The sequence below is a fragment of the Sceloporus occidentalis genome, unplaced genomic scaffold (genome assembly GCF_023333645.1).
Source record: "Sceloporus occidentalis isolate IW3139 unplaced genomic scaffold, rSceOcc1.0.p SCAF_2, whole genome shotgun sequence".
NCBI lineage: Eukaryota > Metazoa > Chordata > Lepidosauria > Squamata > Phrynosomatidae > Sceloporus > Sceloporus occidentalis.
Window position 1 is genome coordinate 209,852,646 of NW_028316982.1, and position 25,250 is coordinate 209,877,895.

Here is a 25,250-nt window from a genome sequence, read left to right on the forward strand (position 1 = left end):
GGGCCGAAGCCGGGGGTGGAGCTTCCACCCTCGAGGGGGCGGGGCCACGTGCCAGGGGCGGAGGTTCCACCCACCAGGGGCCAGGCCTCCCCATCTTCGCCGGCCCCTGACGGGGCCCCAGGCCCCGTCAGAGGCCGGCAGAAAAGCCGGTGGGGGCTGCCAACGCTGGAGGCCTCCCCCTCTTTGCCGGCCCCTGACAGGGCCCCAGGCCCCATCAGAGGCTGGCAAAAAAGCCGGCGGGGCCCGCCAGCACTGGAGGACTCCAGGGACGGCAGTGGGCCCCTCAGAGACCCCCTGCCCCCGCCGGAGGCCTCTTGGAGGACTCCAGGGGCGGCAGTTGGGCCCCTCAGAGACCCCCTGCTGCCGCCGGAGGCCTCTTGGAGGACTCCAGGGGCGGCAGCTGGGCCCCTCAGAGACCCCCTGCTGCCGCCGGAGGCCTCTTGGAGGACTCCAGAGACGGCAGTGGGCCTCTCAGAGACCTGCTGCCGCCTCCACAGCCCCGTTTGGGGACTCCAGCTGCGGCAGCGGGTCTCCTAAAGGCCCACTGCCGCCTCCGGAGCCCCGTTTGGGGACTCCAGCGGCGGCAGCGGGTCTCCTAAAGGCCCGCTGCCGCCTCCGGAGCCCCGTTTGGGGACTCCAGCGGTGGCAGCGGGTCTCTTAAAGGCCCGCTGCCCATAGCAGTGAAGTCTCGCGCGACCTTTTCTGTGGTCGCGCGAGACTTCACCGCTATGGGCGCCGCCATTTTTTCTCCCAAAATGGCGGCGAAGTCTCATGCGACCTCAGGGAAGGTCGCGCGAGACTTCGCCGCCATTTTGGGAGAAAAAATGGCGCCACCCGTAGAGGCAAAAAGCCGCATTCGGCGGCAGCGGCGGCGGCGGCTAATGCCGCGGGCCGGCTAAAAAGCCTCCACGGGCCAGATCCGGCCCGCGGGCTGCAGGTTGCCGACCCATGTTCTAGCCATTTCCCCTTCTAAAAACTGGCCTATAGAGAACCCGTAGGTACACTGATATTTCAAAAGAAGCTGCTCTAGAAGGCTGTTGTAAATATTGGAGAGAAACAGAAAGGCCAAAGAAAGATACAATAATAATAATGAAAAGAAGAAACAAAAACTTGAGGCCTGAAAAGTAGATTCATGATCCAAAAGCAGTTATGGTTGTGTCCTGTTTCAAGTTTAAAAGCTAGATCCTGTTTGTAGTTAGAATCTTAAACAATAATGAACAATAATGAACACATAATACTATCGTAGCATCTCTGAAAAGGAATTCATAATTTTTAAAAAATTTCATCAACATATTTTTCCTAAACCAAGAGCTGAAAGTTGTATATTGAATTAATATTCAGCAACTATATTATTAAGTCAGGATAGAATTACCTTAAACTCTAAACATGTAAGATATAACTGGCAGAAATCTTCTGGTGCAACCAGGAATCCTGCCTTCACAATTGCTCCTGGCTTGGGAAAAATAGGCCATATCCTCACAGTGCTATGTTTGCAATGGCTTCTGTGAAAAAAACCGATGTAATACATGCAGTTCATAATCACATCTGCCTGTTGATAGTACAGAAAGGCTAACTGTGTTGATCACAATTGTCTCACCATAAGGTAAACAGGAAGTACAAGCATAGATCCTTGGATGTGGAAGACAGAATGTGTTATTGGCAGTATGTAGCTAGTTCAAAAAGCTGTTTTCTCTTTATTATTATATGGCTAGACACTTGCAATATGCTGTGAAATGAATAATTATTTGGACTTATTTGCAGCATGTATAGAATATGCTGTACAGTTTCTATACAAGTTGTAATATGCACAGAATATGTTAATTCTATCATAACCGGATTCCAGATGATTTTTCAGTAGGGTCCAGAGTGGAATCCAAGAAACTATTTTCTAGACTAGTGAGTTTAACATTTTAAAACTGCATGCAAAAATCAAATACAGTAATGTATGATCAATAGAATTTGTGGTTCTGCTACAAAAAATTGTTTGGCTTGACTAGATGACACAATTTAGAATAAAGTTTTTGAGGACACTGACCCATTAATGGCATCATTTTCCTGTCATTCTGTAAATTACTGCCAGACATAAAAGAGGAATACTCAGAATTGTCTATGGGATGTTAGGCATGAGAAGGGCTGGGGGCAGCATCATCCAAAAAACCACTAAATTGATTTTAAAAAATCTCCACCAATATGAATAATTTAAAACCATGTTTGTGTATGTGTGTGTGTGTACATAAAAACAGTAATAAGATTACTTACGAACTGGTAGGGTCTGAAATGTTTCAATTTTGCTATATTCTCCTTGCCCTTTTCCATTTACAGCAGCAACTTTGATTTCATATGTTGTATTAGGTTCTAGACTGCTGAGAACCACCATTGCTACAAGAAAAAGGACAAAAATTTGCTTTAAAATACACATGTTGTGTGAAAAGTGCATATCATTTTCTAGTATGCCTGTTTCATTTCTTTTATGAACACTGATGACCTAAATAAATATTTATTTGAATATTTCTGCAGCAGAAAACTTTGGATGAATCCAGTATCATGCAAGTGGCCTTCTGCTTACACAACCAGACATTTTTTCTCCTCCTTTCTTCAACCATCCAAAATCTGGTCCAGAGGATTTTCCAACTGGCCCAAGAAGATTATAAAGGCAGAAGAGAATCTTTAGAGCAAAAGGCAAAAAACTTCCCCTTCCATTTGTGAATCTGTTTAGTATACACAATCCTTTATAATTTTGAGTATGCTGCTATTATATCATAATACATTTTGTCTGATATTATTAATGAATAAATACTATGTCAAATGAACATGACAAATTCTGCGTGCTTTTATATTTATATACACATATATGTATGATTATATATGTATATTAATTTATTTCTATACACATGGTTACATAAGAATTGACAAAGCCAACAGGAAAATTAAAAATAAAATAATTAAAATATTTAAATATTTCCATATTCATTTTCAATGTTTAGGGAATGCATTGCTGAGCTGGAAAAGTGTATATGTCTAAATACAGTTTAGAAATGCTAATTGATATAAACTTGATCCGCACTCTCCCAAACATAATACAGGAATGAAGAAGTGTCCATCTTTTATCAGTATAATAGAGAGAATAGACATAACTGAATGTGTTTGAAAAAAGAGTAACTTTATTTTTCAAATTAATTCCCATTTGCCAAAACATACATGCGAAAAATTGTTCATGAATTTGAAGTACTGTTGGAGCAAAGGAGAAAAAAAATCTTTCTACAACACCACTATATTGATTTTTAAGCAGGAATATCTTACTAGCACAATCACATCTGTAAGAACTACTCAACAATTTTGTTCATAAACAGTGAATTGGGCTTCTGATTAAGATCTCACAAATGGCTAAAAGACCAGTTTGCACTTTCCTAATAAGCATATTTCAGTCTGTATGCTAAAAGGTAATCTACAAATTATAAAGTAATTAAGCACTGCATTTTGCTTTCCTTTAAATAACCCTTAAAGTTCAGAAAGATATAGGGAAAAATCATAGGAGCTTTACCCCCATCTGGTCCTTCTTTGTCAACCAGCCTGCTCATTTCTTGGAAACAGCAGAGTTACAGTACTTGTAGTGAGCTACTTTTTGGGGTAATGAGAGTGGAGCAAAACCACATTTCAAAATAGCAAAATGAGTAAGAGCAAAGGACTACATTTTTAGTGTAAAGAGTAACAGCTTCTAGTTACTTACAAATGTCACTTTTAAAGGGCATTTTGCAGTCATTTGATTGGCATTTTTAAAGCTTTATGCCAATCTCTTATCAAGTCGATTTTGTTTTTTCCTTCAAAAAAGTAAGATAAAAATAGAAACTAATGATGCACCAATATATTTTACGTGGGACTGCCTTTGCAAACTGTTCAGAAACTTCAACAGCTTGAAAATGCTGCAATGAGATTTTTGAGTGGAGCTTGTTACAGAAAACATATAACTCCTTTGTTGAAATACCTTCACTGGCTTCCAGTCCATTTCAGGGAGACTTTCAAGGACAATTCAAAGTGCTGGTTATGACATTTAAAGCGTTATATGAATTGGTTCCACACTATCTGAAAGAACTTATCTCCCTGTATGGGACTACCAATCCTTGTGACAAGGCTTTCTCTCAGTCCAATCACCACTACAGGGAAGTTTGATGATAAGCCAAGGAGAGAGCCTTCTCAGTGGTTGCTTCCAGACAGGAGAATTCCCTCTCCATGGTTGGCCCCCTCCTTTACTTTTGTCAGCAGGCTAAGACCTTCTTATTTTGGCAGGCCTTGGGTTGAAAATCTATGGCGTGTTCCTGACGGGCCCTATTGGGCGCCATCGTTACACGCAAGGGCCGGGGCTTCCTGATGGTCCTTGCCCCACACACGTAATGAGGGTGTCAAAATGGCGGCACCGTATACAGATGGGTGCTGCCATTTTGATGTGACGGATGCCTAGTGTTCGCACATCTCGGCGCCGTTGTGGCGCCGCAAGGGCACCATTGGCGCCTTGCAACGTCACAACGGCGCCGCAAGATGAAGCTGCTTTTTGCAGCTTCTTTTTGCTGTGCAGAGGGGCCGCACGGTTTGTCTGTTGCAGCTCCTTTGCGCAGCAAACAAGGGCGGTGGCAGACCGCCCTTTTGGGCAGCCTGTAAAGAGCCTATGTTATAGAAATTTTATTTATTTATTTAGGTATTTATATCCCGCCCTTCAGCCCTAATGGCTCTCAGGGTGGCTTACATTTATTATTATTTTTTAATCAGACAGTTCCCTGCCTGCAGGCTTACAATCTAAAAGACACGACACAAAAGGAGAAGGGAATGGTGAGAGGGGGAGGGGATCAGGTCCAGCATTCTTCTCTCCCTCTGAGGCCTGGACCAAGGCAGATGGACCGGAGGGAGGGCTCTACTTCTTCCATGCAGGCCTGGTGGAGCTTGCCTGCCTCTCTCTCCCAGAAATGGTTTGTGGTGGGGTTGTGGTTTTTTAAAACCTTTTTAAAATCATGATCTGCATTTTTATATTGTTTTTAATCATCTGCTTTTAATTGAACTGCCATTTAATTCTTTAAAACTTTTGTATAAATAAAGCTTTAACCATATCTTGGTTGTTTGTTTTTTAAATGCTGTAGGCCAATTTGGATCCTGCATAGGGATAAATGTGTGATATAAATAAAATATATAACATGGTGATAATTCCTGGAATGTGGAAATAGTATAACAACATTCCATTCCAATTAAAAAGAAACACATCTCCAAATGTGTATGATGTTTGAGAATACATTCTATGGCTCCTTTGCTTAGAAGGGTGGATCTCTTCTCCTCAGAAAGAAAGCTGGTGGTATGGTGATAAAACATTATTCCAGGGGCAAAGTATCAAATTTGATCATGTATCTGCAATGTATGATCCTTGGTAGCCAAGAATCAGATCATATTACCTGTCAGTCAGGGACGTAGCCAGGATTTTGGGTTCCAGACTAAATGCCACCATTATAATGGGGCTTAGGCACAGAGGCACACACCATTAATTGTTTATAATGGAAGGGGGGGGGGTCCAGAACCCCAAGGGCCCCCCCCCCCCGGCTACTTCCCTGTGTCAGTCATAGTTCTGATAGGAACATCTTGTTCTGAATTATATTGTTGATGAAAGAAGGGTTTAGAGATGATGACACCATTACATTTTGGAAGTCAAAGAGAAGGCTGTCAGAACCTAGGGCATGATGATGGTTTGTTTGTAGAAGGACCTGTTCTTGCCTGAGAAAGTAAGACTTTTTAGAGGAAAATGAAGCCCTAGAAGGTGACTTTCTGAGTCATGATATGGGATAACTGAGGTTGGGAAGAGTCCTTCCACAAGCAAAACTGTTTTGATTTCAAGATAATGAGCTTCTATTGCCTCTTTCTTTCTTTCTTTCTTTCTTTCTTTCTTTCTTTCTTTTTGCAATGAGCTTCATCTTTTTTTTTTGTTTTTCATCTACAAGGCATGGGAGAGGACCAGTATATTAAATGAAAAATCTACTATAGTCTTAGCATACAAAATAAGCCCTGAAGAGTGAGGCCAAGAATGCCTAAGCAAAGATATTGCTCCCACTAATGATTCATCAGAGTATTTGGTGTGCCTAGTTATTATTTGTTATGTTGCCAAGTGCTTCAGGGTGGAACACTAGCTTGTTGTTTTCTTTGAGGAGTTGCTTGAGGAAGGATGCTATCATATCTCATAAATACTGTTGGTGGATGTTCATATATGCTTTGTAGTTTGCAAAATACAAAGTAAGGGATGTGGTTCAGTATGCTTTCTGGCCATCACATCTTGCTTTCTACCTTGTCCACTAGGGCAGAACGAGGCTTTCACAAAGGTTCAAATTGTGATGCACAAAGACTGAATTAGTTTGGGATGGTTGGGGAGAAAGACATACTGGTCTTGCTCATTATAAATGTTTTTGATGTACTGACATGTGAGTGGGATGGAAGCAGATGATTTTCAATCCTACCTGGCTACTTGCATAATGGAGCAGGTAGAGCTGCCAGAGTCATGAATTGCAGCTGTACCCGTTTGAAGATGTTTGCATTGTTCTGAATCTAAATCAAATGCTTTTGCAATGTGCAACAGGGACACATTTCATAAGATGAGAAAAAATGCACCCCCCCCCACATATGGAGACTTCACTGATACCACATCCAAAGAGGAATATTATGAATCTGTGTTATCAGTGTGGGTGGAAGAATCACAGTAGTACACAGGTTGGAGATAGTAATAGGCATGTTTGAAATAATAGGTACTATAGTAGTAGGAGAAAAGGGTGGTTGCAGAGAGGCTGAGGATGAATCTAGTTGATGCTCACATGGTGACAACTGATGCTGGGAAATAGTAGCAGAAGTAGCTCTATTTTTTGCATGAGTGAAGGCCTGCTAATGTCCACATAATATGGAACTTAAGGACATCACAGTCTAGTTATCTCATCATAATACTGAGAACACTAATGCCTAGGGGTCACATAAGCATGCCAAACCAATTGTAGAGATAAAAGCTGTTCCCAAAAGGGGTGTCAAGGAGGAAGGGTGTTTATACCACAACTCCCATGACTCTTGGATACTCTTAAGCATGGAGAATATAATCAAAGACATGGAAGATGATGTGACAGGTGTCATTTGGAAGAGTGTGGATAATGGTGTTCAGGATCAAATGTGATCCCTGATACAGTGCTCCAAAGAATCCTCAGTAAGAACTGAAGACCTGTCAATGATCTCACCTTTGGAGACAGAACCAAGTAACTCAACATCTCCTAGGTCTTGTGCTGAGGGCAAAAGCTCCTCCTGGAACCTCTCCAAAACAGGCATGGGAGAAGGTAGTGGACAGGTGTGCAGCCTCTGGATGCCAAAGACCTCTCCATTATCTCATATTTGGAAACAAAGACCAGTAACTGAACATTTTCCTTGCACTGCAGATTCTGGGGAGGTGCATGGCCTATTTTGGACTCGTGTTGCTGATGTTACCAAGATGGTCTGAGGTTAAGTACCCACAATAGAATGGGGACATCTAATAAGTCACAACCCAGGGACTGTGTGGCATGACTCATCCAATTATGAGAGCAGAATCTCTTCCTATTCCAAGGAATATATCTACTTTAGGAACCAAAATACTGGATTGCTCATCTTTACAACCAACTTGATGTCTGTAAATTCTCATACTCCTAGTTATGACCCCTGGATATTCTTAAATCTGGAAAAGAAGAATATTGCCATTATGACATGACATGTATCCTCTGGTGGAATGTGGAACTGTACAGAGTGCTTGAGAATGGTGTTTGGAATCAGAGTATATGATACTTTTTGAATTCTTAGCTTTCTTCACTATTTTCTTGATCTCTTTTCTGGGAGTCATTGGTATAGTCAGATACTCTGGTTCATGAACAGGAGTCCTTGGTATTAAAGAAGACATAGGTGAATGATTCTGACTACTGAGGGTGTGAAATTTGCTCTATAGACTTTTTAGTGAGCAAATGCCCACTGAAGCCATATAAAGGGGCTTGTTTGGGGCAGATAATTCAGAAGCATTGATCACAGCTTCCCAAAGGAGATATTTCAGGTTTGAAGAATGGTTCCTTCAGGCCTGATGCATGAAAGTATAACAGTGAAAGCAACTGCTTACTATGCATGTGTCTCCTAAACAGAGGAGGCCATGGGAGTAGCTTTCAGACTGAGGAATTGTCAGACAACACCCAAGACACTTTTTAAAGAGACTTGATCAGGCCATAAACCCATGAATGTGAAGAGAGAAAAAACTTTCCACAGAAAGAAAAAAGATGCCAAATAAAAGGAAATGAAAAGAAAGAAACAAAAAGAAGGGTAAAAAGAGAAAATATATTTCACTAAATTAGATTATGGTCTGAAGAGCAAGTTCCCTATAATGCTGCTGATGGGGGAAATAAAAAGGAAGTTTCATCAAGAAGTGATTAAGAATAAGTTTACTTAGTGACAAGGGCAGCTTTTCACTGCTTTAAAAAAGAGCAGCATTTTGCCAGCCCTTTTTGAGCTGGCAAAGCACCAGAGGCATGCAGTTTCCATGGGTCCGATCTGGCACTCCCAGGGGTGGTGTAGAGCTGCTCTATCGGGGTGGTCTGTACAGCCCTTTTTACATAACAATATATTTTTGTCCATTAAATGACAGATCACAGTTTCAGACTGTTCAGAAAGCTAAGAAACAAAATAAATATTTTGTACCAAGATAAGCCAACACATTTGTTTTCAAAATCCAACTTTACTCACTCAATTGTATTGGTGCGTAAAAGACTAAGAGGTTCTTTATAATGTTAAGATGTATAGTTTTGGGACTCCCAGAATTATTATACTGTTTTTATTAATGTGGTAACAATATCTACCGATTTAATCTTGTTGCATACATTTATTTCAATGCATATTTCCCATAGAAGTTCTTAAGACTAGTTAAATGCTCCAGTCTAAATTTTCCATACTTAATTCCTCACGAGATATACTATTCATTTTCATTCTTAAATGAAACATTCTGAAGGACAGACTTTTACTAAGAAAAGTGAAATAACATTTTCTGTTTCTGCTGTTATCATATGCTGCAGCTTTCAACCTTCCAGTAAAAGAGGAAAAAAAAAAAAAGAATTATAATTATTCATCAGCCCCACTTGAAAAAACCCCACATTGGAGCTATAATTAAATGCATATTATATAAATAGATGTGAAGCCAGCAATAATTGTAAATTTTAACATCTGTTCTCAGAAATTTAGCCTCTGGGTGTAGAAAATGAGATTATTCATTACAATGGATCAGTGAATATTGCTGCCACATAACCCCCCATCCATTTTACTAGTTCTTTAGGAATATGCATTTTTTTCCTGAAACTCCTAATTCATTAAAAGTTTACAGTCTTACAGGTTCCAGTTAATATGGAAAAATTTGAGTACACACAATTTCAACGCAGTACTAAAATATAAGTCCCTAAAATGTTCCAAGGAGACAGTAACCTAAGATACTGCTAAAACCCATAGTTCCTCTATGTAGCCACCCATTATATATAAACAACCCCTCACATGGAATAGTCTACTATGCTGTTCGATTGACCTTAGATATGAACTCAAGTTAAACTAGCTGAATATGTAAACTGACCCTATGATTTCAACATAATGCATAGGAACATAACATTGTTTTACACATAGAAACATCCACTTGACATTCAAAAGTTGCTTACTTCTTTTTAATGTTAAAAAACACATTGAGTAATAAAATATGGAAGAAAATGAAGATTTCTGCCATAGATAATTCATAGTATACAAATATAAAGATCAGGACTGACATAGTATTAAGAGTTCTAACACCGTGCAAATTTCATCCTGTAAATCTTAAATGATTTCCAATATACTAACAATGGGTATTTACCCCATTTTGTATCCCAAAATACTTTGGTCATTTTTTTAAAAAAATTGGGAAATATAGTCAATTTGCATGAATAATGTGCTGACCTAATTTTTATTTTTAGTAACATAATGCATTCACTTTAATTTATAATTAAATGGTATCTAGCTATAATAATAAAAGTGTGCAAGTGTGTTTGTCTATCTCCACCATACGTCCAAGGCCATGAAACCTAGACACTTCTAACTTGTATACAAAAAGGTATACAAAAAGGAACAATAAGGATGTGCATGTCATGTAGCTTTACTTTAAAAGCAGATTAATAAATGTTAATTATTGAACATCTTAAGAGGCAGAAGCTGCACCAAAGCTGTTCTTGAGTCCTTAGGACTGGAGTGTGGCTTTGGAGCAGCTCCTGGTCTCTTAGAACACATGCATCATTTAAACAGCATACTTCCAAAGTGACCTGAAGCAACATTATTTTGGCCTGTCTGTACGAGATCTCTGTCACTGTCCAACCAAATGCTCAGTTGCTGTTCCCAAGGTTACTGAATGCAATAGGAGCAGTAACTGAGCAGTAACCTGATTGTTTTCAATTTGCAGTAGAACTGTAGACCTAATATCAAGGAATTCGCATGGTGGGGAGCTTGGGTTGTTGCCCAAGAGGAAAGGGGGCAGTAGCCAGAAAATTTTTTGGGATTGTGGTGAAGATACCAGCAAGCTAACCAATCACCAGCTACAGATCATAAACCAATCAGGTGCTGGCTGGGGGATTTTGAAGTTTCCGTGTGGAGTTGGTTTGGTCAATTAGGGTTTGGAACTCAGAGAGAGAGAGAGAGACCTGTGGTGCCCAGTAGAGGACAGTTGGTTCTTAAGGTTCCAGGGAGAGTTAGTCAGGGACAGTTAGGGGTAGAGTCTTCGAAGAAAAGACTCCCTACCATTATATACGTCCAAGACTCTAGGAAAGAGAGTGGCTGGAGTATAATATCTTGAGGGAGATCTTTAGTTGGGGGTTGTGAAATCCAGGTTTAAGTGGAATAGGCTGATAGTGGGACTGTGGGAGTCTTTAGTAAATATAGTGTTCTGTATTAAAAAGATTCTAAAGTAACTAGTATCTGTAACAAGTGGAAGCCAAATAACAAAGTAACAAGTGCATAAACCATCTGAACCAGTAACATATTTTCAAACCGTTGTTTTAAATAAATTTTTTCTTGTTTGAAAAAAGAAAAGACAAGCCTGGTCTCAACTTTCTACCACGCTATTCACTTCACATTAAAACTGGTGGTGGCAGTGGGATAAGAACTCCAAGGTGACTGCCATCATAAGAAAGGATTTGGTGGCTCATCACAGGGACCACTGCTGTAGGGTCTTGGTATTTACTTCAAATTTTCCCTGGACACACTACATCTTGTTTAACCTTAGAAGTGTGTAACTTGCCATGGGAGGCACAGTGGGATGCCCATGCAAACAGCCAACTAGCACATAACAAAGGGCTTAGGTAAGTGGGGCCAGCTCCGGGGCCAGGTTACTCTGGGGTAGCCAGTGCAGACAAGACCTACATGTCCCTAGAAACTTCAACAAACTACAAATTCTATGACTGAACCATCACAAATAGAGAGACATGAAAATGATAGCTATGTCATACCTATACATGCTGGGTTTTTTTAAAAATCCATAGTAGTATTTGAGATATGTGGCAAAATGTACAGTTATTATTCTGCCTAATTACTCTGAAAGAAATAATTTTCCTTCTGCTTTTTCAGTATGTTTAGCCAATGAGTTAAACCACTGCTGAATTCTTGTGTCTTTGAGATTTTAAATGACAGTTCATTGTTGTTTGCATTACAGTACTAGTTGTCTGGAGGTCTATGGGAGATGTAGTCTACAACAGTGAACCTTCCCAGGGGCTTTATAAAACACTTTATTTACTGTAACTGAGCAATCCTTGGGGTAATCCTGAATCAGGATATTGCAATTGTTTCTATTTTATACTTGAGATGTGGTTGTGAAGCTGAATATAGGGACTTTTTGATAGCTTTATACAATTCAACCAGTATTCCAAACTTTGTGGAATCCCCATTTGTGTACAACCTGTGTCTGCTGAATATCAACAGCTCTTAAAAAGACAGGCGGAAAAAAGTAGTAAAGAAAAAAAGTTCTCATGACATGTGCAGGGCCACTTAAAACTTCTTTGAGCTCAGTGGAGCAAAGAAATCAGGAGAACCTCCCAACTGTTTACCAGAAACAAATCTGAGAGACTGGTAGGGGCCGCTAGTGGGTCACTACAAGCCATTGACTGGCTGGGTGAGTGCCTCTGGATTGGAGAGGTGGCACCCAGCTGTGCATGCTCTGTTCCCCCCACCCATCTGTCTAACCTCTTGCTGGTCAAGAAGAGACTATGAAGATTTGCTGCCCGTGGGAGCAGGGTGTGAGTGTGTGCACCCACAGAGTTTTGATGGCATGAAAATTGAGTGGATGGTATTGGGAGCAATGGGGTTGTATGTAGGGAAAACATTTGTACAAGCTTACCCTCACCTCTCTTTGCCCTGATGATACATTACATATAAGGAAGCTAAGAAAATCAAACTTTTTGTTTCCTGAGTAGAAAAACAAACAAACAAACAAACAAACAAACAAAAAATTCATTTAATTTTTGGTACCTGGCAAAGGTGTGGAAGACAGTTAGGAGATCATGAAGTCAGAGAGTGAAAGAAAACCACCAAAAAAGAAGAAAACCAGTTTCAGCAAGACTGAAGCAAGAGTATAGTGCAATATTAAAGGTATTGAAAGTTTTTTTATGATTTTTAACTCTGATAAAGGTGGAACTTGTAGAACAACTACTGGGTGGGGAAAAAGAGTATTGGGGTGAAGATCAGCTAGTGGGTGTGAACACAAATAAAGGTACCAATGTCTGCTAATTCAGAAATACAGCCTACATATAGCTAAGCGAGTTGCTATACTACACTTAGTTGGTGTATAATCCCCTTGGAATTTATAACATTATGTTGTTGTTGTTGTTGTTGTTTCTTTTCCATCAAAGGATAAGAAGAGCACAAAAAGTAAAAGAGAAACACAGCAATATTCTCCTTAACATCTTCTATACCTGTGATTCCCAACTTATGGGTCACAACTCCTTTGGGATCAAACAAACCTTTCACAAGGGTCATCTAAGACCATCAGAAAACGCATATTTCAGATAGTCTTAGGAACTGAGACAAAATAATTTTATGGTTGTGGGTCACCACAACATGAGGAACTGTTTTAAAGGATTGTGGCATTGTAAGGTTGAGAACCACTGTTCTATACACTTATATAATCATCATGTATATCCAACTTCATCCCCCAACAAGATTCCCCTTTCCTATTTCTTCCCAAAGTCCTCCCTTCCCATTTATATACTATATTTATTGTTTAGAATTTTCCATGAAGCATTCTGTATACAATAATATTCTTCTTTAAATTAAACTCAATTTCATTTGTACAATTCATTTCTCATTTATTCTATTTCTAGTATTTTTATAAGATTGTGCATCTTTCAAATAAACTTTAATACACCTTTTAAATCTTCTGTTATTTTTCCTGTTAATATTATAAAATATATTTTTCTATTCTTATATTTGTTACTAAGTTAAGCCTCTCTGTGTCTTACAGTATATAGTTTAAATGCTGTATGTTTATTATTAAATGCTTATCTTGCACTTTTGTATTAGGTTCTTTATTGGTACATTTCCCAGCTATTTACCTAGTTTTTGGGTCGATGTTTACTTAGCTAGCTATTTTATTTCACAGAACCTTAGCACTGGTTCCCAATCTTCTTCCCACTCTTTGATTGAGTTCTCATTTAATAACACTGTCATACTATCAATTTCCAAAATCAAGATAAACAACAATGGGGACAGTGGGCATCCTTATCTTGTCCCTTTCATTATTTGGCAACCTTTGTTTTTCTCTCCATTCACGATAAATTGTGAGGTCTGGGTCTTGTAAATAGCCTGTGTCCAATTTACAAATATTTCACCAAAATCCATCTTTTTCATTATCTCTGTCATAACTTCCCAATTTACCACATCAAAGGCCTTTTCAGTATCAAGAAAGATTAATGGTGACTTTTCCCCTGGGTTTCCCCCATAATGTTCTATTAGCTTAATCATGGTTCTTATATTTTGTTTGATATGTCTTTGAGGTATACTGATCTTCTTGTATAATGACCTGAAGTAGTTCTCCTTAGCTTTTTTGTGAGTATTGCTGCAAAGACTTTATAATCCAGATTTAACAAAGATATGGATCTGTAATTTTGCAGGAGTGTCAAATACTTGTCTGCTTTAAGTGCAACCATAGCCTTTGACCATGATTCTGGTATTTCTTTTTGTTTCATTTCAGTAAGCGTTGCATGTAAAGGGTGAATTAGTTCATCCTAAAGAGTTTTGTAGTATGTAGCCGAAAAGCAATCTAGCCCAGGTGATTTACCTGATTTCATTTCCTTTATTGCTTCAACAACTTCCATTATCAAAATGTTTGAGTTCAATACTTTTTTCTGTTGGACTGTTATTTTATTTGAGTTCAATACTTTTTTCTGTTGGTCTGTTATTTTATTTGGAACGTGTTGCTTTACGTAATTTTTTAATTCTTGTACATGACTGTCTCCTTTTTCTGTTCCTTAAAAATTGGAATAACATATCTCAGATACTTTTTGGATCTCTTTTGGATTTGTAAGTTTCTTTTCCCCATCATTTATTTCTAAAATCATTATTTTTTCTTTCATCTTTCTTAGTTTGTATGCTAGTAATTTTTGAGTTTTATCCTCAAATTCAAAGTGTCTTGGAAATTTTATCTTTTTTTCTATTTCTTCTGTTGTAAGGGCTGATAACTGCTTTTGTAGCAATTTGATCTCATTAAAAATTCCTTTATTCTTTGGATCTTGGGTTCTTGCTCCTTAATATTTATTTTATGCATTATTTCTTCCAGTCTTTGATTTCTTGGCTATTTCCATTCAGATTTCTTCTGGATAAAAAAGCTCTGCATCATTGCCTTGCTGGCATCCCATATGTTTTTAAATTCGGTCCCTTTGTTCAAGTTTTCTTGGAAATACAGTATTGAGTGTTCTTTGTCTTGTTTTATCATTTTTACATCTTTCAATAGCTGTTCATTAAGCCTCCATGAAATTTCTTTCTTCCTTTTTTTCAAACATATTGAGATAGGATTGTGGCCAGATAACAGAACACCACTGTAGAATGAGGCAGGCAAGTGGAGGAAGGAAGAAGGCAACCAGCCATCTCTGCTCTCCCCCAACCATGGAGAAATAAGCAAAGAAACTAAAGTAGGGAGGGATGGGGATGAAGATGGGGATGGACTAAAGGAGGGAGGTCACAAGGGAAGGGAAGGAGGAAAACCCAGGGAGGTATAAGGGAGTGGGTAGGAAAGCAGGAGGAATAATACAGGAAGACAGACAGCTACTGGACAGCAGAGTAGTGGTGGATGTCAGTAAGAGGAGTGAACAGTGACACCATAGCTAACATTGGTTGGCACTGCACACAGTGAGGTGTAGGTGGCCCAACTTGTGTAACCCCATCACCTAGTAAACTGTATGATGAGACACCCCAAGTGAGGCACAGGCAGGAACAGAGCATTAACAGAAAGGGAAGGAGGGAGAGATAAAGGGATATCACATTAGCAAAATCAGCCAAAGGCACAAGAAAAATGCCAAGGCAAATAGTAAACACCCTTAGGAAGGCAAATGGCATCAAAAGCAGCATTACACATAAAATAGGAATGTGGAATGTGAGGAGCATGAGCCAAGGAAAGCTGGACATAGTAAAAATGGAAATGGAACACATGAACATAGCAGTACTGGGAGTGAGTTAAAATGGACAGGAATGGGCCACTATGAATCAGACAACTACGGTGTTCTATTCAGGGAATAAAAAGACAAGAAGAAATGGGGTGACTGTCATACTAAGAAAAGATGAGGTAAAAGCAGTCAGAGAATACAATGAAAAACCAGACCAAATAATTTCAGTAAGGCTCCATGGTAAACATATGAATATCACCATAATTCAAGTATATGCACCAACCACATAGGCAGGACAAAAAGAAATGATAGATTCTATGAAGGAGTACAGGAGGAAATTGACAGCACACCAACACAGGATGCCAAACTGATCATTTGAGATTGGAATGCAAAACTTGGATGCAAAGAATAATCAAAAACAGTAGGCAGATTTGGATTAGGCAAAAGAAACAAAGCAGGTGAATGTCTGATAGATTTTTATGAAGCCAACAACTGCTTCATTGCAAACACATTTTGCATACAACCAGAAAGAAGGATATACACATGGACATCACCAGATGGTCAATACAAAAATCAAATAGATTATATAATTGGAAACATTTAGGAGTAGCTGCAATGACAATTTAACAAATAGAAACAAAAATCCATCAATGATAACTTTTATTGGCCAAACAAAATGCACAATGTACTTCTTGCAAGCTTTCAAAGCTCCATGGGCTTCTTCATCAGGTAAGATGTTACAAACCAAACACGAGGGGAAGAAAAAGAGTTGTAGATGTTAGTCAGATGCCTGTATGTTGTTTCAGTCCTTAATAAAGATGTTATGATGGAGAGGACATCTTTTGCAGGCAGGCAGGCTCCTCCTCCTCCTGGCCAATATGGCAATAAGGAGCTTTGCAAAGTCCAGGAAATTTAAAGTCCATTTGCAGCTCAACAAGGACCTATATTTTGCAATCCAAATATGTCTCTATTCCAGTGAGATCACAGGCCTCTTTGAAGGCAGAGAACAATGGATTTCTCAAGAAGTCTCCATGTCATTGTATCAGGAACATATTGGTGATGTAGTGGTAAAACATGCAAATTCAGTCCAAATTTAAGAAGAAAAAAGGCTACTCTTCATGGTTCCCCTGTTGCAGCTATAATGCGGTATCTCACACTACAGAAAACATTCAGGGGTAGCTGTGTTGGCCATTTAACATATACAAACAAAAATCCATCAGTGATACCTTTTATCGGCCAACCGAAATACACAATATAATTGGAAGTAAAACATGGCAGAATTCTATAATGGTGCCAAAACTAGGTGAGGAGCCGACTGTGGCACAAATTATGAATTAATCATATCAAAAATAAGAAGAAAACAAAACCAGTTATTATACCAAAATATGATCTAAATAATATCTCAATAGAATTTACTACATAAGAAACAGATTTGCACTATAAAACATAATAGACTGATAACCAGAGGAATTATGGTCTGAAGCCAGTGACATAATAAAAAAGAATGCAGACAGACATTTTCAATAAACAAAAAGAAAGAAAAAAACATGGATGACAGAAAAAACCACTACAAATCTTTCGGCCGGTGAGGGAGAGAATAGGCTGGCCCAGTGTCATCAGGGGCTAGCCTGAAGAGAGAGCGCCCTCCCTCTGTAACTGTCATCTTTTGGCCAGTGAGGGAGAGAATAGGCTGGCCCAGCGTCATCAGGGGCTAGCCTGAAGAGAGAGCGCCCTCCCTCCATAACTGTCATCCTTTGGCCAGGGAGGGAAATGACCAGGCAGGCCCAGCTCCACCAGGGTTAGCCTTGAAGAAGAGACTCCTCCCTCCATAACTGTCCTCTTCTGGCCTGAGAGGAAGTGAATAGCCTGGCATAGCTCCATCAGGGCTAGCCTGAAGAAGAAGAGCCCTCCCTACAGTCCATCTGCCTTGGTCCAGGCCTCAGAGGGAGAGAAGAATGCTGGACCTGATCCCCTCCACCCCTCACCATTCCCTTCTCCTTTTGTGTCGTGTCATTTAGATTGTAAGCCTGAGGGCAGGGAACTGTCTATTATCCCCTCTGTTGTAAACCGCTCGGATTCCCAGGGATTGGGCAGTATATAAATAAAACCTATTATTATTATTATTATTATTATTATTATTATTATTATTACAAACAATAAAGAAAAGAAGAAAAGAAAACCCAAAGGGAGATAGAATCAAACTAATAATTGTGAATGCAACAGTACAACAGATTGCGTGGAAAGATAAAGAAAATTGCTACAATGACCAATGCAGAGAAATAGAAGACAACAAAAAGGGAAGAACGAGACATCTATTTCACAATCCAGGAAATCAAAGGAAAATTCAAACCAAGGACTGGAACACTCTATGACAATAAAAATATCATAATTCAAGACCAGGAGTGAATAAAAAGACATTGGATGCAATACACAAATAATTATACAAAAGAGATGACGAAATGAAGGACATGTGGAATGAAGAATTCTATGAAGATGAACCCTAAATTCTAAAAAGTGAGGTGGAAACAGCAATAAGAGAAATAGTGAAAAACAAATCGCCAGGAACAAATGATATTCCAGTTGAACTGCTGCAGTCCACATTGACAGAATCTCTAGTGCTGACCAACATATGTCAGCAGATATAGAAAACAAAACAATGGCCAACAAATTGGAAGTGATCAATATACATCTCCAACCACAAAAAGGGAGACACAAGGGACTGCAGAAACTATAGGACCATAGCACCAATCTCCCATGCAAGCAAAATCATGCTCAAAATTCTACAACATAGACTCAAACCATATATGGAGAGAGAAATCCCAGAGGTTCAAGTGGGATTCAGGAAAGGAAGAGGCACTAGAGACCACATTGCAAACATATGATAGCTAATGGACCACACCAGGGAATTCCAAAAGAAAAATCATCATGTGCTTTTAAGAGGTGATATGATAGCCCTGTTTAAATACTTAAAGTGATGCCATACTGAGGAGGGAGCTGACTTGTTTTCATTTGCTCCAGAGATTAGGACCCGAAGCAATGGATGCAAGCTACAAGAAAAGAGGTCCCACCTCAACATTAGGAAGAACTTCCTGACAATAAGGGCTGTCCGACAGTGGAACAAACTCCCTCAGAGTGTAGTGGAGTCTCCTTCCTTGGAGGTCTTTAAGCAGAGGCTGGATGGCCATCTGTCGGGAATGATTTGATTTGGATTCCTGCATGGCAGGGGGTTGGACTGGATGGCCCTTGTGGTCTCTTCCAACTCTATTATTCTATGATTCTATGATAAACTATAGTAAAGCCTTTGACTGTGTAGATCATGAAATGCTATGGAATGCCCTTAAAGACATGGAAGTGCCAACACATCTGATAGTCTTGATGAGGAATCTGTACTCAGGACAAGAGGGTACTGTCAGAAGAGAATACGGAGAAACAGAATGATTCCCAACTGGCAAAGGAGTCAGACAAGGCTGTATCCTTTCACCCTATCTGTTCAACATTTTTGCAGAACATATTATAAGAAAAGCAGGCTTAGACACAGAAGAAGGAGCAGTAAAAATAGGAGGAAGGAATATCAACAATCTAAGCTATGCAGATGACACCATAGTATTACCAGAAAACCTCACATACCTGGAACACCTACTAAGGAAGACCAAATAAGAAAGTGCAAAGGCAGGCTTAATGTTGAACATAAATAAAACAAAAATAATTTCCGCCGAGGACCTTCACTAGTTCAACCTAGACAATGAAGAAATAGAAATAGTAAGAGAGTTCTCACATCTGGGATCAAACATTGATCAGAACAGGGACTGCAGCCAGGAAAACAGAAGAGGATTAAGAATGGGGAGGGTGGCTATGAAAGAACTAAAGAAGATCCTAAAATGCAAGGATATACAACTGAGCACAAAAGTTAGAATCATACAAGCCACTGTATACTCTATTACAATGTATGGATGTGAGAGCTGGACAGTTAAGAAAGAAGATAGGAATAAAATCCATTCATTTGAGATGTTGTGCTGGAGAAGTGTCTGAGGATTCAAGGACAGCCAAAAGGACAAACAAATGGGTCCTAGAGCAGATCAAGCTGGAAACCTCCCTGGAAGCCAAGATGACCAAAATGAGGCTGTCGTACTTCGGACACATCATAAGAAGGAAGGCTTCATTGGAAAAGACAAGAATTCTGGGAAAGGTGGAGGGAAAAAGGAAGAGAGGAAGGCCACATACTAGATGGATCGACTTTATTAAGGAGGTCACGGGTATGGGGTTTCAGGAATTAAGCAGAGCAGTGGAGGACAGAGGGTCTTGGAGATGTATCGTCCATGAGTCGAGATTGACTCGAAGGCAGTAAACAATAACAACAAATACAAAACTACCCTAATTTTTTTCTGGCTGTGATATAATTTTGACCTAATTTGGGATTCTTCAAATATTTTGTACCCTGACTTCTAATATTTGTCTCTTGTAGATCTTCTTTTTGTATAAGATGGAAAACCTGTTTTCTTTTGTGTAGAGAATTCATTCCCTGAATGTTCCATGATATCACTTTCTATTATCTACTTGATGTCTTATTGTTGCTTTAAAGTCTCATCCAAGTCTTAATGTCTCTGCTGTCTCTTAATGTCTTTTTCTTTTTTTTCCCCTTAATGTCCCTATTATCTTTCATACTATTTAATCTGTTTCTCAGATTCCAGATCTGCTATATTGAGATGTGTTGGTTTACAAAATAAATTCTTATTTTAAATAATTCAAATTGGGCAAGCTCAGCAAATATTGTAGTTCAACCAAATCCAGGAGGAATAAAACAGTTATTTATAATCCAGGCTGAAGATAGCAGTTCTGTCTATTCTTTGTGTTTTCTCTGCTTTCTCTCTCTCTCTCTCTCTCTTTTTGTCTGATTTTCTCAGTTGCTGTCTTTGTTTGAAGTTAGTGTCTCATGTCTCTGTCTGCCATTCTTTTAGCGATTGTCTTTCCAGATTAATAAAAAGATACTTCTCAATTTTTGTTCATCCTGTCTCTATCGTGAAATGGCAACTGAGGCTAATAACTGTCAGCAATTTTAAGCCTATTAAATTGTTCTTCAAACTTATTTTTTAAACTTTTAAATTCAGTTCTTGTATTCACAATCTCTTTCATGTTAGCTGTCAATTTTAGCCCCTGTCCTTTACACAGTCCAGCACAGTTCTTTATAGAAAAAAAAGTGGAATGGCAGAAGAAAAGGCTTTTTACTTAATTCTTATAATGGATGTCCTCTGTGAAGATATTATTTTACAGTTTGCAAACTTACTTAATTCAAGGAATTTTAATGTCAGTGAAAATAATTAAAAGCTGTATTGGTGCAGCTTCGCTATTGAGCTCCCAGATGTGGATGCGGTGTATTTGTGGTGTCTCAGCCCCCATCCACGTCTTCTTCTCTTTCCTCATCGGTGACGCCGATGCTGTCCAAAACCCCAGTGAGGCTGTCTGAATCCCCATTATCGGCGGGGTGTTTTTGTTGTCTAAATTATCTCCTTTGTGCAACGAACCAACCATGGCTGGTTCAGCTTGGCCTTAGCTCAAATGCAAGCTGTGATTGCTCTGCCATTATACAGGAAGTCCAGAACTTATAACATTAACCGAATATGAAGGATATGCTGGAGACTGTGTGTTCATTGTGTTACCATTAATGAATCTTATGCTAATTTTTTTAGCGCAAGTGTGAGTATAGTTTGTGTGTGTGTGTAATTCAGAATAAAAGCTAGTTTCCTTGCTATTACTTCTGTATTCAAACTGTTGATCTTTTACTTCTTGAGAAGTTATTTATGTCCTCCTTTTCAGACAGTTTTAATTTTGATCACATGGTTATCTGGAACATAATCTTTTTCTTCAAATAGAATTCACACTTTTTTTTAAAATCAATCAGTTCAAATAGATCAAGTCTCCTTGTTGGTTTAAAATGCTGGGTCTGTAAGTACTGACAAAGAAGGTTTATTACACTCGTATTTTTGAAAACGAGTCATCCTTTATGAAATCACTAAATAAAGTGCATCCAGCACTGCCTGAGTCGATTGCTAATACTTCAAAAGATGCCCATAGGTATAGCTCGGTAGTGTTCTTTCTCCGTCTCTTAAGTCTCAGAAGAGCTACTTGGCTTGGACTGCCTGTGTCAGTTTTGATTTATCTGCCAGCTGTAACATTTCCTGTACAGGGATACTGTACAGGGATAACCTATCCATAGTAGTTCATGTACTGTTAACTTTCTCCTTAGACTACTGAAATGTGTATTACATGGGGCTGCCCTTTAGGTTCAATAGGAAGAAGCAGCTAATGAACAATGCAGCAGCCAAATTGCTGACTAGAACATCGTGCACAGACCACACCTGTTCTAAAGGGATTGTAATAGCTGACAATACAATCTCAGTCTGAATTCCAGGCATTAGTTACAACATTTAAATCCATAAATTTCTGGGACCTCTGGGCCTGAAGCAGCACTTCTCCTTATATTTGCCTGAGGAGATACAGAGAGCTTTCTCTGTCTCTCTTGTGGAATGCACACTCCCTGGAGGCCTAATTGGCTTCATTTTGACAGCAGGATGAAACTAATTTTCTCAAAGTCTTTGTCATTTGCCATTTAATGGTTTGATCCAATTTGTATATCCACATGGTTTTAAACAGTTTTAACAGTCATGTTAAATTATAACACTTATGTACATTTTTTCACATCTAATTTTAAAATGTTTAATCCGTTTTATTTTAAGTTATCCAGATATCTTTTGATACAGGGCAGCAAATAGATGTTTCAATCAAATATTTAAACAAACAAACAAACAAACAAATAAATAAGCATTTAAATAACTTTATTGAAAACTCAGTTTCCTTGATTGAATGGTCATGCATCACTGATTCACTGCCATAGATTTCTTAGTTTTGGTCTAGGAGTGAAAGGACAGGTTTGGGAAGGACATAGGACTTGGAATTTTCTTCCCAAACTACCTATTGATAACCAAGTTTCCAAGCCTTTGCACACTTACCTAGTGATAAATGCCACTGAGATAAATATAGACCAGGTGAAAATCTTTGTGGTGAGGTTTTACTGGATGATACCTTTGCACTACTGGCTGTATGAAACAATTGCACAAGATGTTCTGAAACTGGCACCACATTAGGATGAATTGGTGTACCTGGTTGCAATACTGTACTATTTGATTTTGCTTAATCAGTTGCATAGCTTCTTTATAGAATGTTTTGCCAAAACAAAACAAAACAAAACAAAAACTAAACTAAAACAGTGTCGGATATCTCCTTTCTGTTAATTCTGAAAATGTTAAATGGTCCTGGGATATAACATAATGCCATGAGTAGATTCAAGACACTGAACACAATGAGACTTACCTTTGAGAAGAAATAAATAGGATTGCTTCATAAAATAGTTAAAAATGATTCTTGACCTTTCTCATGATTACACAATGTCTGAAATTAGGTAGGGTTTTGTGTGTGGACATTATGACATATCTTAGTTCATTCTGAGAGGAAGTTCTCTTATGGGCAAAAACATCAAAATTAAAACTTTCCTTCCACTTCCCCCCCTGAGTTATCCCTATTTTTCCTCTTTAAAGACTCACTTTGAACTCCATGGGAAAGGACAACTTTCCATGTTTCTGAAATGACTTCTTTCACATCAACTTGGTAATGGTGAATTGGAACCCCTCCATGTGAATCTGGTTTATTGAAAGAGACTTTAGCAATAGTCTGCGATACCTCTATAATCTTCACTCCATGTGGACTGGATGGTACATCTGGAGATGAGTAATGAAGAAGTTCATTAGAGAACAGTAATAAAACCATTAAGTGTTTAGCATTGCGGACATGATACTTTGCACAGCACCTTGGAAGAAAAAGAAACATTTTAAAATATGTAAATACTCCTGATTGCATTTATGTTATACAAATGGAGTTACGCTGCAGTAATATAAACATATACTATATGGCCAAAATAAGAATGGCTTGCTTACCTGTAAGTGTGGTTCTTTCAGCTCAGGCTGTGGGTCTTAACACATACACAGAGCCTTCAACAGGACATTCTAGAGCTGCGTAAATATTAGGCAAAAGACCTGGCCCATCACTCTACTTGCATGATTGAGCACACTAAGCTATTTTCTTCAGTTCTACTTCTATCACCAAACGACAAGTATGGCATGGTAAAAAAGAGGAAAAGAAAGAGGATTGTGCTGTGGTGTCCTTGACTGAGTCTATCCATCCGGAATGTACACTTCCACTTTTCCTACTGCCTTCTACCTGACCAAACATTATTGTCTTTTCTAGTGATTCATGTCTTCTCGCGATATAGCCAAACATGGGCACAATCAGTTTGGCTTCTACGGAAAGCTCAGACTTGATATGCTATAGGACCTATTTACTGGCCTTTTTAGTAGGCCATGGTATCTGTAGAACCTTTCTCCAGCAACACATTTCCAGTGAGTTGATTTTCTTCCTATAAGTTTTCCTCATTGTCCAGCTTCCATAACCATACATAGAAATGGGAAATGTGATGGCATGGACAATCCTAACTTTAATATTCAACAATTATCTATATTTAAACTACAGCAGTTGTCTAGTTACTTGGTTAATCCCCTTTCAAGTCCTAGTTTTCTTCTCATTTCTTCACTGGAGTCTACATTCTGATTAATGACTAAAACAAAGTATGGAAAATCTTATAAATTTCAATATCTTCATCATCCATTTTAAAGGTTTATAAATCATCTGTGGTCATTATTTTTGTTTTCTTAATGTTCAATTATAATTTGCTGCTTCTATATCGATGCAGAATGGTACTGATGGTGGAAAAGGAGAACATCCCTGGTAGTTATAGCATGTCTCGCCAGGTTTATTGACAGTAAATAAAGATTGATTGATGATGACTATAACAAAAACTACACTAAACTAACATTATGATGCATTACTAAAACACTAATCTATTCCAATAGACACAACCTAACTAATCACAAACTAACTAAAGCATGAGAGAACTAACCAATTACCATCAGTCAATCAATCAATCAGTCAATCAATCAATCAATCAATCAATCAGTCTTTACAGGTAATAGACCTGGTGAGACATGCTATAACTTAAGACCATATAAAATAGAAAGATTATAAATAACTTAAAACCATATAAAATAGAAACATTACATAAAAATACACGAAGTATACATGAAATTAAATTATCAGATTGGGGCTACAACACTGGAGGTTTTTGTTTGTTTGTTTGTTTGTTGTATAATTTTAGATCTCTAATTTTTACAACTAAAGACAAAAAAAAACTGCAACAGACAAGGTAGTCATCACACATTGGTCTTGCAACTGTCAGGATCGGAGGACCCAGTTTCCAATAACCAAGACAGCATCGTAGTATAGTAGAAACTAGAGATTTATTCTGCATATCAAGACGTCCCAGGTTAAGTGTCAGAACTGAAAACGTTTGCCCTTGGACCATCACAAATACATTCGCATCCTCCAGCCCCCCTTACCAACCCTGATCTCTCACATCTGATCCAGATCAAAGGGCCCTTCTTGTTTCCCTCCTTCCCCTCCTGTGTTATCATTTCATCTCCCTTC

The 25,250-nt window shown here is 38.8% G+C and overlaps 1 protein-coding gene across 3 annotated transcripts in view; it reads right to left on the minus strand.

Moving 5' to 3' along the window:
• The window catches only part of NCAM2 (neural cell adhesion molecule 2), a 298,722-nt gene that overhangs the window by 70,802 nt on the left and 202,670 nt on the right, over positions 1–25,250 (minus strand). For all 3 annotated transcript variants that reach the window (XM_089512162.1, XM_089512163.1, XM_089512164.1), the window contains exons 12-13: positions 23,258–23,431; positions 2,260–2,379 (exon numbers count right to left, since the gene is read on the minus strand). In XM_089512162.1, the coding sequence (XP_089368288.1) occupies positions 2,260–2,379; positions 23,258–23,431 (294 nt within the window). The remainder of the gene's footprint in view (positions 1–2,259; positions 2,380–23,257; positions 23,432–25,250) is intronic.